Source organism: Stegastes partitus, unplaced genomic scaffold (assembly GCF_000690725.1).
Source record: "Stegastes partitus isolate 25-593 unplaced genomic scaffold, Stegastes_partitus-1.0.2 Scaffold872, whole genome shotgun sequence".
NCBI classification, from domain to species: domain Eukaryota; kingdom Metazoa; phylum Chordata; class Actinopteri; family Pomacentridae; genus Stegastes; species Stegastes partitus.
In genome coordinates, this window is record NW_007578603.1 from 34,588 (window position 1) to 49,730 (window position 15,143).

Sequence of the window (15,143 nt, forward strand, 5' to 3'; positions counted from 1 at the left end):
CTGTAACGGCTCTTTCTGCTGACAGAAGTTTGTTTTTCCACTCACTGCCAACCACTCGTTGAGCCACAGCTTCCTCCACAGAAAGCTTCTTGTTCTTCACCGGGTCGATGACAAAGCCGGTGGCAGCTTGGGCCTCCAGCAGAATCAGAGAGGTTCCGGGAGTCAGGAGATTTTTGCTTTTGGCTTCGTAGATGCTCATTACCTTCTTTGTAGATTCAACTCTGACACCTGCTATACAGTTTGTAGCTCCAAGGTATTTCTGAATTTGTTCCATCTTGCCAGCATTTTCTTCAGTCACTTCTCCTTGTACAATTTGGGTAAAAAGCTCCTTTGAGATAATTTTTGACTCAAATAACTCACTGGCTGAGACCTGCTTTCTTAGTCCTTTGAACTTTCTTTCTTTGGATGACACCTCTGTAACAATGACTGTCAGTATTTCAATGATCTCCTCTATTTTCATGGCTCCAGTTCTGTATTGTTGTATGAGCTGCTCCCTTTTTTGTTCTGATATGTATTCAGAGAGTAGCACTTCCCACACTGTCATATCTTTGTTTTTAAATTTCCCTGCATTCATGGTGATAGTTTTGTTTTTCAGTGCAAGTTCGATTTGTTCATCTGTGTGAAATACATGAGATTCCTCTGTATGCAGTGGTAGGAGAAGCAGCCCAGTTGTAGGATCTTTCTCACATCGATTGATCAGCTGAAGGTAAGAGAGGTTTTCTTTGGTGTTTGGGTCGAAGAATCCCTTTGCCTCGTCAGTGGGGTTCAACAAGAGTTTGTGAACTTCTTCATTCAGATACCCCTTTTTAATAGCAACATGAACCGGTAACCTGTGGCTCTGATTTGGATCAACGATGCCTCCGGTTGCCATTTGTGCCTCAAGAAGCCGAAGGCCATTGTTTCTTTGTATCAGCTGTTCATTCATGGCTTCAAAGAGTGATATTGTTGCGTCTGTGTATGGATCTTTATAGCCAGTGACAGCTCGTTCGGCTAAGAGAAGTTGCTCATGTACATCTGGTCCAATTACTCTCTCTTTTGCAGCCTCATCAACAGCATAGAACTTGTTTTTGACAGGATCGATGACCCATCCTGTTGCAGCCTGTGCTTCCAGCAGCACAAGTGCAATGCCAGGTGTCAACAGATCTTCCTTTTTTGCTTCATATATGCTCATTACTTTCTGGGATGGGTGAACTTTAATTCCAGCAATGCTTCTGGTTCCTTTCAGGTATCCTGTCACAGATTCACCTTTGGTTACTGTTTCTGTGGTGAGTTTTCCATCTTTCACCTGCTTGAATGTTTCTGCATCAATGATATCACAATCCAGTAGTTGCTGTGCAGAGACTTGCTTTCTCAGGCCCATTATCATTTTGGGAGTGTCACTCTCCAGTTTTTCAACCGTGGTCATCACTACTGTGATTATGGTTTGTGTGGTGATCTGCCTTGTTCTGTATTTTTCAATGAAGTCAAGCCGCTGATCATCAGTGAAGTATCGAGAGTGGATCAACTCCCACAAAGAAATAGATTTTCCTGAATAGCATCCTACAGATATGTTCACAGTTGTTTTTTCTAACTCTTGCTTTATCTCTGTGTCAGTGTAGGTTTTTTCCTTTGTTGCTGAAGCCTTTGGTTTGTCATTCAATGTCAGGAGACACAGTCCAGTTTCCTTATCTTTCACACATCTGCCCAACATGTCCATGTATGTCAGATTCTCTTTTGTCTTTGGGTCAAAAAAGCCCTTTGTGTCATCAGTTGGGTCTGTCAGGATTTGATTAAGTTCTGCATCAAAATATCCTTTCCTGTATGCAACCTCAAGGGGTAAGTGAAGGCACTTCAAGGGATCAATGATACCACCTGTTGCAATCTGCGCCTCAAGTAGACGGATGCCATGCTGCCTGACGATAAGATCCTTTGTCAAAGCTTGGAAAAGTGAGATCTTTTGACCTGTGTATGGATCTGTGTAACCAGTGACAGCCCTCTCTGCAGACAGAAGCTTCTCGTACATCTGTGGACCAATGACCTTTTCTCTAAGAGCTTGTTCCACTGTGAGTTTTTTGTTATTCACAGGATCAACAATGAACCCTGTAGCCGCTTGTGCTTCAAGGAGGCAAAGGGCAGTGCCAGGTGTAAGAATGCCAGCTCTTTGTCCCTCGTAGATGCTAAGTTTCTGATTGGAGGGTTGTAGTATCAATCCAGCTACACAGCTTGTCCCTTGTAAGTAAGTTCTCACACTGTCAATTTTCATCACTTCGGTGCTTGTCATCTTTCCATCGACCAAACAGTTGTACGTTTTTTCATCCACAATTCCAAGGTCCAAAAGATCCACAACAGAGACTTCTCCTCTGAGGCCTTCAAAGTTCAGCCCTGCTTGCTGTTTTATCTCCTTGCTCTCAACAATCTCTACAATGGCGACAATTAGTTGCTCAATTGTGATTTTCCTTGACTTGAAGAGTTTGAAAAACTCCTGTCGTTTGTCCTCAGACAGATACTCTGAATTGATAAGATCCCACAGTGTTGTGTGCTTGCCCTTGAATCTGCCATACTTGACAGTAACTGTTGTTGTTTGGAATGTTTCCCTCATGTGATCATCTATGTTGATTTTTTTGCTCTTGCTTTTAAGAGGCAAGAGGCACAGGCCTGTACTGGGATCTGTCACGCATCTCTCCATGAGCTGTAGGTATGTCAGGTTTTCAAGGGTGTTAGGATCAAAGAATCCCTTGGTGTCGTCACTTGGATCATCCAGGATCTGATTCATTTCTTCATTAAAGTACTCCCTCTTATAGGCCACATGGACAGGAATGCGATGGCTGTTTACTGGGTCGATGATTCCGCCGGTGGCGATCTGTGCCTCTAGGAGTCGAATTCCATGATCCTTCAGGATGAGGTCTTTTTGCATTGCTTGGAACAAAGAGATTATTTTGCCATCATATGGATCTTTGTATCCGATGACCGCTCTCTCTGCTGAACGCAACTTTTGACAGACGTCAGGGCCAACAATCTTTGCTTTAACGGCATCATCGACTGAAAATTTTCTGTTTCCAATAGGGTCAATGATGAACCCGGTTGCTGCCTGTGCCTCCAGTAGAATCAGAGCAGTTCCTGGCATCAGCTTTCCTTTCTGCCTGGCCTGGTAGATGGTCATGATTCGAGAATCAGGAAGCAGAATGCCTGCAATGCAGCCCTTCCCCTTTAAGTACATGTTAAGATTTTCATCTTCTATCACTTTTTTCACAGAGGTTTTTCCCTTTTTCAGGTCCTCCAGAACTGTCTCACTGATGATATCTGCCTCCACGAGCTGTTTGGCTGTAACCGTTTCTCTAATACCCTCAAAGACGACTTCAGTTGTTTTCACAGACTTTTCTATCACTTCCAGAACTGTTGTAACGATCACCTTGATACTGAGTTTCCCTTCTCTGTATTTTTGAAAGATCTCTGTCCTCTGGTTTTCATCAAAGTATTCGGACATCAGCAGTTCCCACAGAGAGACTGTCAATCCAATGTACTTTCCAGACATCACCTTGACCTTCTCCTGTAGGAAAGCCTCCTTAGTTTGGTAATCAATGAAGCTGAAATTCCGCCTGTCTGACTTATCAGTGAGAGGGAGGAGGCACAGCCCAGTCGAAGGATCAGTGACGCACCGTTCCATCAACTCAAGATAGGTTAGATTGTCTTCTGTGTTTGGGTCGAAAAACCCCTTTGTGTCATCGCCTGAATCGTTTAGTATGGCGTTCATCTCTTCATTGAAGTAACCTCTCTTGAAGGCCACTTCTGTGGGAAGTCTGTGACTGTTGACTGGGTCTATTATTCCACCTGTAGCAATTTGTGCTTCGAGAAGACGGATCCCGTGTTCCTGAACAATGAGGTCTTTTGACAGTGCTTGAAACAGGGATATTGTTTCACCTGAATATGGGTCTTTGTACCCAGTCACTGCTCGCTCAGCAGAACGCAGCTTGGCATGATATTCTGGGCCAACAAGCTTGTTCTTGACAGCTTCATCCACAGTAAACCTTTTATTTTCCACTGGATCAATCATGAACCCAGTAGCAGCTTGTGCCTCCAGTAGAACCAGTGCTGTTCCAGGCATCAGTATTCTTTGCTTCATGGCTTGATAAATGCTCATTCTCTTGCTGGACGACAGCACGGCAATACCTGCGATGCTGCCTTTGCCTTCCAGGTATTCTTTCACTGTCTCCATCAGCATTACATCCTGTGTTGTCGTCTTCCCCTTCTGTAGATCATCATATGTTTGTTTGTCAATGATCTTTGATTCGAGGAGTTCAGTGGAGGAAATACCTCTTCGCAGACCTTTGAAGGTGATGCAAACAGGAAGTAGCAGAAGGCCTGTGTCCGGCTCCACAGTGCAGTTCTCCACAAGGTGTCGGTAGCTCAGATTTTCTTGTAAGCTTGGATTGTAGAACACTTTGAGTTCTGACATCTGGTCATTGAGCAAACCTTTCTCATAGTAACCTTTCTGAATCGCAGATTCAACCGACAGATTTGTTTTCTCAACAGGATCAAACAGGCCTCGCGTGGCTATCTGTGCCTCTAACAGCCTCAATCCGTAATCTCTTGGGACTAAATCTTTCTGGATCGCTTGGAATACAGATATCATTTGGTTGGTGTAGGGGTCTACGTACCCACTGATGGCTTTCTCTGCTGTGAGGAGTTTCTCTTTCATCTCTGGCCCAACTATTCCCTCTTTAACAGCGTCTGCAATGGGAAGTATTCTGTTGTTTATTGGGTCTACGATGCCTCCTGTGGCGGCTTGCGCTTCAAGCAGCGCCAAGGCTGTTCCTGGCTTAAGCAAACGTTTTTTCATTGCTTGATATATTGTCATCTTTTCCTTTGACTTCTCCAGAAATATGCCAGCCACAGGTCCGTGGACTTCTGTGCAGCCATTTTGCTTGGCCCCCGTGTCATGACCGTTGGAAAGCATCTTGACCTAGAGTGCTGTGTTAACAGAAAAAGTTACTTGAATTAGTTTGAAAATTGTCAGTAATGTTAAGCATACTCTACATCAACAACATCATTTCGTATACTGTTGATATAATAGACAATAACAATATGCAATTACTTATTACTTCTTCTACTAATGTATTGTACTGCAATAATTCACGTTACATAGCTTTGTTTTCTGAGCAATATCTGGAAAAAGAACTTCCTTTAGGATTAATAAAGTTTTATCACATCTTCGTCCCTTATTATGTATTTATCAGTGTTATTTTACACCAGCACTTGCTATAATGTGTCTAAGATCCAGGCGTTGTCCCGGCAAAATACACTCATTTGCTAGTTTATGAAAACTAGTACAATCTAATATTGTGCAACAACTAATCCAGCAGTTTATCATACTTTTGATTCCGACCATTTTGGAAGGTGCGGTTTATGGCCCTACTTAATTTGCGTGGTGTAATACAGTGAGATGCACAACCCAATAAAGTTTAACAACACTGATAACTACAACAGACAGCTGTAAAACAGTTTCAGCAAAAACATGTGTGCACTTTGCATCCCCGTATTTGTACTTGTGAATACACAAAATAACGTGGCAGTCTTCCTTGTATTTTTTTGCGAATTTGTCAAAGTATTTTTCAAATGCAAATTATTTAGACTTTCTCCAAGCAGGACAGCATTTCTTTTTAATGCGTATACATTCTCTTACAGTTGTTTAACATATCTTTGGTTTTCCCTCATAATGTGTTATCTGAATAAGTCTACATATTTGACACTATTGATTATGTTAATTGTGACTAATCTAATTGGAATAAACATTCACTGGCTACTCAGGGGGCTGCAAGGTGGCTCGGTGGTTAGCACCGTTGCCTCGCAGCAAGAAGGTCGCTGGTTCGTGTCCCAGTGAGGACACCCAGTATCTTTCTGTGTGGAATTTGCATGTTCTCCCCGTGCAGCGTGGGTTCTCTCCGGGTTCTCCGGCTTCCTCCCACAGCCCAGAAACATGCTGGGGGTAATTGGTGATTCTAAATTGTCAGTAGGTGTGCAGGGTGTCGGCTGGGATAGACTCCAGCCCCCCATGACCCTAGTGAGGACTAAGCGGTGTACAGATGATGGATGGATAGCTACTCAGGTATTCCTGTGAAATATAATGTAGCCTAGTAAAATGTCTCTGCCATTAATTGTACTTTTGAAAGCTTCTACAAGTTTATTCCTTAAGTTTATTATTGAGGTTGCAGACGGTGGTAACCTTTGTGATTTCTACAAGAACTGAAAATATAGAAGCTTTGTAAAACAAGGAAAAGTATAGAAAAGCTGTTGTACTGGATTGCAATAAACTCCACAGGTGTACCTAATAAAGTGGCCAGTGGATGTTTACAATATTGACGGAACAATACTGAAGGCAAACTGTATAAATGGATGGTATTCAAGGTCAGCCCACTAGGTTTCCGGAAAATACAAAAGATAAATCTTGTTTCATTCAACTTAACTGACTTCCTCAAATATTACCAGTCTCAAGAAATGGCAGTGGTAAAGACTTTCAGTTTCCTTTTCACAGATTGAACTTGAATGACACCCGATGATGGGTTTTACAGTACATGATTAGTCTTATCATGGTCATATCAAACCTTTCAGATGTGATATGACTCCGTGGGCAGCTTCAGATCCTTCCGGTCGTTCCAAAATCCTGAACAAAGACCAAAGGTGTTCGAGCTTTTACGGTGTGAACTTCCGGGCTTTCCAACTCCGTCCCTGTAGAGATAAGACAACAAACTGGGTCTTTATCTTGGCTACGTGTGTCTTTATCAAGGGAAATTTATGATGTGTGATCAAAAAGAGGCAAAAAACAAAACTGTAATCGAGGTTACATTTTTCTTGATAAAAGAATTGAACTGTCTGCTAACTTATGAACATGTTTCTCAAGCATCATGTATTTACTTTGGCATGACACGACGTAATGTGTCGAAACTGGAACAGACAGACGCCCAGTGTTGCAACAACAAGCATGGGAATACTTAAAACAGAAACAATTGCAAGTACAAATGCTATGCAAAAGTAAATATTCCTCACAATCCCTACACTACGCAACCAAACACTAATAAATAATAAAATACACAGATTGTTCTGGTGCAGACAGCAAAGTTTCCAAACAGGATGAATTTTGGATAACCAGTATAACTTGCAGTGGTGTATGCAAAGAAAAAAAAACACAAAACACACAGCAGTAAAAACAAGCTGATAGATATTCAGTGAGGCATAAAATGATCAACTTAAAGCTATTTGAAGGCAAATACTATCACCATATCACCACCAAGGAGTATACTAACACAAATATACAACAACACAAGTACATAAAGCTGAACAGCACGGATGCACTTAGATGTACAGGAACATGAAGCTCTCCCTGGTCTACCTGATCTCACACCCACTCACTTCCTAAAATGCAAAAACACATACACTGAGACCTTTCCTTCTTTATTCTCAAAAGAAAAAAAATCTCGGTCAACATGAAAACACATAAAACAATTGAAGTGCTGTGAAGATTACTAACAAGCGGCAATATAACCATAACCCTAAAACCATGTTGGCCAACCACACCTGAAAGAGAAACTAAAAATGATGCCAGCAGGCTCCCAACAAGGGTGCATAAAGGACATGCAGAATCCTGCGTGGGTGATTGATTGTGATTCATCTGCTCGTAAATACAGTGGAACATGCTGCATTTACTGTAATTTCCGGACTATAAGCCGCTCCTTTTTTTCACACACTGCTAAAACAATGATGCGGCTAATTTATGGATTTTTACGAGTTTTACGAATTCGCCTCGAGACCAAAGTGACGTTGAGAGCGACGACGACAGAGAGACTGAGGAAGTGACGAAGTGATTCTGATTCTGTTCAGCTCCTGAAGACACTGAAGAAGACGACTTTAGTGGTTTTAGTGCAGGAGGAAGATGAAGATAGCGATCAGTGACTTTTACTGGTAGGCTGCTGGAGTTTTTATTTCCTTAACCAGCCGCGTTACAGGCGCTGTTAAGAAAAAAAGCATCTACGTATTTGTGTATGTTACCAGTATGTGTTTAAATAAAAGTTAAAACATCTTTCTGTGTAAATATCTCATGCTACGACGTGGACACCTGCAGCTTAGAGACAAGTGCGGCCTGTATATGTACAAAGATTTTCTTTTTAAAGTTAGTGGGTGCGGCTTATATTCAGGTGTGCTCAATTGTCCAGAAATTACGGTATGTGTAAACAGTTAAAATTCCTGTTAGCATGGTTAGCACCAGCACTATTTCAACCACATTGCACTAAATTGCCACACGTAATAAAAGCTCCCTGTCTACACTGAAGCACTGCAAACAGAGATCTGGATTATCTTCACTCTGGAAGGAGTTTTAAACGAGCTGTTTTCACACAAACTGCACTTGCGTGTAGACAGAAGTCTTGACTTGTACCTAATAATATCAAGTGTAATATAACAACCTGAACGATGCATCAAACACAAGGAAACTGACTTAACACTGTGGATGCTGAGGATGAAGGAACACCGGTGACAGCGTCATCGTTAGGGAAAGCGCTGATTCTGCTAAATATCTGTATTTGTGTGGACGAGACCCAAACAGTTTTAAAAACTAAATGCCTAAATGTGCACACATCCACACAAAGCTCTGTGCCTACATCAACATGCAACTACACATTACGGACAAAGTATTTCAACTTTGCTCAGCCGTAAGCGCAGGTCTGCCAGTAAGTGAAAAGAGGAGCCTTAAAGTAATAAAAGGACCTAACAGTAAAAGTGAACGTGGCAGGTTGTTTAAATCACATGGAGCTTTATAAAGAAGAGAAGAATGTGTTTCATTTAAATGGAAATGTAAAATAAAATTGGACCTAAAGCAGGGACATCTCAAACAGAAACTCCACAGTCTAACTTCATATTCACAATCTGCATCTGTCCATTCACTGCACTGTTAATCAGTAAAGTCAGAAGATATACCACTCATAGTTAACCAACCTTGGACTAATAAAAACAGAAAGTAAAGTGTTTCCTCTCAGGAGAAGCTACTGTGCTGAAAAAACATTTACAAAGATCTCCACAACATTCCAGTTTGAAAACGTCTATTACAGGTGCATTAAAAAATGTGAGGAGTGTATTGTTGCGTAAAAAAACAGTGACTGTTCTGCAGATGTTCAGGTGATGCGTGACTCTATTGTGCTGTACGTGATGTCAGCGTCGCCCGGAGGAGCAAACGTAATCAGTCTCGGGGGAAAAAGGGTGTGGAGAGATCTCAGCCACAACTGAGAGAATAAATCTGGATCTGGGACAAGGCTCTACTGGGAACATGATTATTTCCATGTGTTGTTTATTGAGGAAATTTAGTTGGAAAATGCTGGACTAGGGGTATGTTTAACTAGCTAAGAGACGCTACAGGCCAAGCAACACAAACTACAACCTGTGTGGGTTTGTCCAGCAGCAGCAGCAGTTCTGCGGCGCTTCGGTATCTCAGCCTGACACAGCTGTCTGACTTGGTCAATGTTTGAATGTCTTCAATGATGTTGAACATTTACTTTACATTTATTGCACCATGTGAGTTTGCTTATCAGGCCATGAAGTCAAATGCATTAGCTGCATAAAGCTTCAGAGTTTACCTGCACACAGTGTTCACAGAGCGTCACTGTTTGCAGGACTTACGGGTAAATCCGCCACCGTCAAGTTCAACACACAGGACTGTGTAAATGTACTTAAACACAGTCGGTGTTTAAACACAACAGCAGATGTGTATATAACATGTATAACACCTATTTCTGGATTGTTCTTTGTTGTTAAATAAAAATTGAACACCTGTTTTCGCCCTAAGTAGCAATAAGTGCACTCATGGGCCACTTTGTTAGGTACACACAGGTGTAGTGCTGTTTGTCCAAGCACCAGAGCACACCTAGAACATGTTCATGGTCAGGTTATGGCTCCTGTTGCTTCTCTGGAATGTTTGCATACATCAGTCAACTGTAGCTGACCACATGACCACAAGTCAGACTGACTTTCTGAACAGGTTCATCATCCTGAGAGCGAAACATCAAGCTATCAAACAACAGCACTATGGTTTTAAATGATTTCATTTAGCTCCGCCGAGCAAACCAAGCTGCATTTCGAGCATCCGTTGGGAGAAGAGTTGCAGTGCAGGTCAGGGTTATCTAACAGGCGGCTTTGAAACTGTGACAGAGAAAGCTTTCATTTCCTGCAGGCTTTGTGGACGCAGCACACGTCGTCCGAGTTCAACAGGCCGCTTTGTAAACTTTCTTTTGCAAATGTGTCACCGAGAAATAAAGGAGCGCATGAGGAATGAAACCAGCTGTGCACTGACTTGGTAGAAAAATAACTGAATCTGCTGAAAACTTTCAAGGTGGAATGTTTTCTCGTGTGTTACTTGGTGTGCGAGCTCACCGTTGCATTTGTTCAAACACTTCAATACAATCGAGCGCTGAAAAACATAATTTGGATTTCAGCTGGACAACGTGAACAATGAATACTCTATTTCGTCACTTGGAGAAAAATGTGGGGGAGTGTCCTCTGGTGTGCTCCATGAACGCCACACCTACAGGTACACATGTGCAATCAGCTACAGCAGCTCTGCTTTACATCTGTATGAGGCAGGCAGGCGAGTATTCAGAGCACATGACATAGAAAACCCAACACACACAAGAATATAAGGACAAAAATATGACCTAACACAGTATGGAATAAAGGCAGAGGTGAGAAGTAATGAAGGACAGATACTTTGTTACTGTATTTAAGTAGATTTTGCAGGTATCTGTACTTGAGTATTACTTTTTCTGACGACTTTTTATTTTCACTCCCTACATTTGAACACAAATATCTGGACTTTCTACTCCTTACATTCTCAAAACTGGCTCGTTGCTTGTTTCAACCTCCGCGGATGACGACGTGATGTAAAAGACGTAACAACAAACGTCTTCATCTTTCCCAGCAGTGAAGCTCAACACAGCCCTGCCTGCCTCAGCTGCCTGCCAGAGGCTGTTTAACACTGCAAGACTGATTTTCAGACCCAAAAGTGCCCGTCTTCATTCAGAGAACTTTGAGAACCAGCTTCTGCTGAGGCTTAATGAACGACTTGGGTGGTCTTAAAGAGATGAGTGCTTCCATGTTGATTGTAATGTTTATAATGTTGCTGAAATGGAAACCTGTCCAGGGATTTTTTACTCACTGCGCAGGTTCTTTAAGGATGAAAACAATCCTATTTTGCGTGCCTAAAACTTTCTACGTTTTGCAGAGTCATCAAAAGAGGCATCGTGTATCATCGAAGCTAAAACTTCATTTTTACTTTTGTACTTCAGTAAATTTCTGAACCTGTACTTTTTTACTTTTACTTAATTAAAGGAGTTGAGTCAGTACTTCTACTTTTACACAAGTATCTCTACTTCTACTTAAAGAATGTGAGTGCTTTTGCAATCTCTGAATAAAGGAGCCAGTGCAAATGAGGAAGAGGAAAGATTAGCGTGTGATATACAATTTAGTTAATATAGATATAAAAATATAAAAACGAGGCTGTCATGTCCAGAGAAATGTACTCAGAATGCTTCTGGTGACATTGCTGGAATAAACTCCGTGACATGTTTGTTAGTTAAAGGCAGCGTGAAGACGTGTTTCTGACCTTTTGTAACTCCTATGTACATACATGAGGGCTGCAGCGTTTAACACACACACACACACCTCTGAATACAATGCAGTCCGGTACAATAACTGTGACCTTAGCACCCAAATGTTTAGCTGACTTAACCGCTGTGTGGTCGTTTAAACTGATTATAGGCGTCATAAAAGTCGACCTAAATGCAGCACGGTATTGGATTGCATTACACTTTACAGTAACACTAGTTATAACCCATTATGTGTTTATAATCTATTTATGACTGAAACTTGTGATTACTCTCCCATTGATTAGCTGATTGGTCAATAAAACATTAAAACAACTGTGTAAACTGTCCATCCAGCTTCGGGTTTTGTCTACTTTATGTTATTTGTTGGACTAACTGTCCAAAACTGACAAAATATATGAATTATTCTGATGTGAAATGAGAAAAATTGTCACATTTTAGAAGCAGGAAAGATGAAACTGTTTATCAAATAAGTCAATAAACATCCTACAACTCAACTGATGACTGCAGCTCCGATTCTTAACGAGTCACAACCGATTATTCTTTCAGCCTAAACAGCAAGTCTGATTTAAATGATTATTTTCTGACAGCAACGACTGACGATTTTGCGAAACACTTTTTTAACGCTGCTTTCATTAGAAAGTGAAACTAATTTACTTATTTGCCGCGGTGCAAAAAAAAAAAAGTAAAATTTTCTCACAGACTGTAAAAATGACTTTGACACGTGTTTAATGCACTGTTAAAGTTCACCTACTTGTCTGAATGAGTTATGCGGTTTCTAACTTTGGTGCGCCAAGAATCTGTCTGAATGTCAAGAAGATTTACGGGCTGATAAGGACTCTGCTTTTGTGCCTGAAGCTATAGAACTGTAAATGTGATCTTAACTTTGGGTCCTATACAGTAAGAAATACCTGCTTCTGTGACATATATCGGGTTTTTTTATCATTGCGGTGCGTTCCTGACACCCCCTCAGCAGTAAATCACAAGAATGAATGAGGCCATATAATCGTATTGAGTGTTACATAACAATTTTTGTAGCTGCAACTGGAAAATCTTGGATTGTGATTGAGCAAAGTGCCCAGCGGGTGATGTAGACACTGTGTTCAGACTTGTGGAAAGTCTGTAAAGTGACATACAGGCCTACTTTGGGTAGAGTAGTATTTCTACAAATGCGGTCAGAGGTAATCTGTGAGGAATGTAAGCTTTGCCTTTTTATCAGAGGGTGTTGGCTGACAGTGCAGAATACAGTTATTTCCTCACTTTTACTTTGACAAGACTCTTTCCAAAGTAAGCAAGCTACAGAGTTAAATATGCATTTAGATGGAATTAAATTAGACTTTTAGTCACAGAGAAAGCTTTCACTTTAGAAGCATTTTATCCAGAGAGAAATTAAACAAATGACTTAATTTTTCCCCACCAATCATAAAAACATAAAATGTGCTCTTACCCGAGTGTCTTGGAATGAAACTCAGCGCTGGTCAGTGTTTGATCTCAGCTGGTTGGAGACATCCCAACATCTCAGAGGTGCTCAGTTGTGTCTTGTCAGATATAGAGCAGGTCCAGCTGTTAAGTCCCTCCCCGGCTGAGGACCAGCCTCCCTCTGCTCAGGCTGTGAAGTCGAAGCGACCGGAGAGCTCTCTGCACTGGGTTCAGGATGCCAGGAATTCCTGTAGACTTCCTCAGAGCGAGTTCATTGTACTCTGAAACAATAGCAGCCAGCAAATTTAGTCTTTCTTACTGTACTAAAGGTGAGAGAATCTATTAAGTGAACACTACTAAGTAAAGATAAAGTAAGATGTTGTGACTTACCAAACTCTTCTGTGCCTCAAAGGTTATTCTGAGGTTCTTCAATCTTCTTTGTCTTTTATTGATGCGCCGTGAATGATTTCTCTCTTCACACACTTGAAGTAAAAAGTGATGCAGGCGCTTATCTTCCTTATCTAACCAGTCGAGTTGCGACGAGCAGAGCCGGATACGTTGTGTTTGCAAGGAGCTTTGTCTCTGAATGAGAAATCCCCTCAGGTTTGGCAGGTTTTCAGACGTAACGAGTAGGGAATCGACAGGTCGGAGGTGCTCAGCTTTTCAGTCATTAGCAATTAAAAAAACCAAACTGCATCACAATTCAGACAGATCGCACAGAAAGCAGATGTTATTCGTCGCATAAACCAGATGCAAAGACATTAGTCACGTTGCAGTGACGACACCAACAGTTACTGACTAATGCAACGGTGTGAAAACCAGGTGAACGCAACAACAGGTGATGAGGAAGTCACACTTAATCCTGTGAGAGCACCGTAAAAGGACTTAAGTGGTCACTTAGAAAACATGCTTTTTGTTTATGTATTTTTTTTAGGGTGGACATTTATCCTCTGAGATTATTCATCCAATTAACGCATTTTCTGACTCAGCACCTGTACGACCTGTTTTCTGGGCCGATGTTGTGTTCTCATTAGAAAACGTTCTGTAGTACCAGGTTCTACCATCACTGCTCTCATTAGTTAACACTGCAGTGACCAGAGGAGGCGGTCAGTTAGACGACTGTCAGGTTACGTTGGTGATGATAATCTACGTCACTGGAGCGGTCCATGTCACGTGACCACAATCAGAACGGGCTGAACGCAGAACAACGGCTACTGAGTTCATTTCACGTTAATTTTTGACTATTTATTGATTGACAAGGCTGCCAATTATTAAAAAAAAATCCATCACTTATAAAATATAAGTTTAAAAAAAAGTTTAAGGAAGCTTCACCCCATGACAGAGCTGCAACATTAATCAAATAATCGATTAGCTGTCACACTGTTAAATGAATCAACTATTTTCATAACTGATAAATCAGTGTAAGTAATATTTTAGCTCTTTAATTTGTGTATTTTATCATTTCTTTCCTCCTCTGTGACAGCAAACTGAATATCATGGAGTTGTGCACAAAACAACTGGGCTTTGGAAAACACTGACAACATTCTCCCACATTTCCTTACATTTAAGAGCAAAGACGTGATCAGTTGTTTGAGAAAACAATCGTGAATTGGTGGACTAACAACGAATTTATACATTAAGGTAATCAGTCGTTGCAGGACTACTGACGATAAAACTTTACAAATAAAATAAATGTGTGTCTGGGCTTTGAAAAGAAGCACATTTTTCAACAAGAAAAGTTGATTTTCTAAAAGCGTGACAGAGGATTGTTTGCAGAGTTCTACATTTAAATGAGACTTAACCGGAACCTCTTAATTCTTAATTAATGCCTGTCAAGCCAAGAACAATCTGGCAAATGGATGTTTTAAATGTCAAATGCCAGTCGAGTGTGGACAGGTGCTTTAGTCACTGTGGGTATCACATGGCGTTTTACGAAAACTAAAGCCTGATCTTTGCTGGCAGCCGGAGAGCTTTACTCACCTGTGCCAAAGCTGCTGTTTTTTTTAATTACCTTCCGGCATCATCAAATTCATGATGCAGCCATAAATGCAGGCGTGGTGGCTGAAGGCTTCTGCAGAAAAGGCAATTTGCGAGAAGTGAACTCAG

The 15,143-nt window shown here is 41.3% G+C and overlaps 1 protein-coding gene across 1 annotated transcript in view; it reads right to left on the reverse strand.

The window, feature by feature from the left end:
- The window catches only part of eppk1 (epiplakin 1), a 15,900-nt gene extending 2,689 nt beyond the window's left edge, over positions 1-13,211 (reverse strand). Inside the window, exons 1-3 of the mRNA XM_008293312.1 lie at positions 13,066-13,211; positions 6,579-6,702; positions 24-4,947 (exon numbers count right to left, since the gene is read on the reverse strand). Coding sequence (XP_008291534.1) covers positions 24-4,933 — 4,910 coding nt within the window. The 5' untranslated portion in view covers positions 4,934-4,947; positions 6,579-6,702; positions 13,066-13,211. The remainder of the gene's footprint in view (positions 1-23; positions 4,948-6,578; positions 6,703-13,065) is intronic.
- Positions 13,212-15,143: the final 1,932 nt, after the last annotated feature.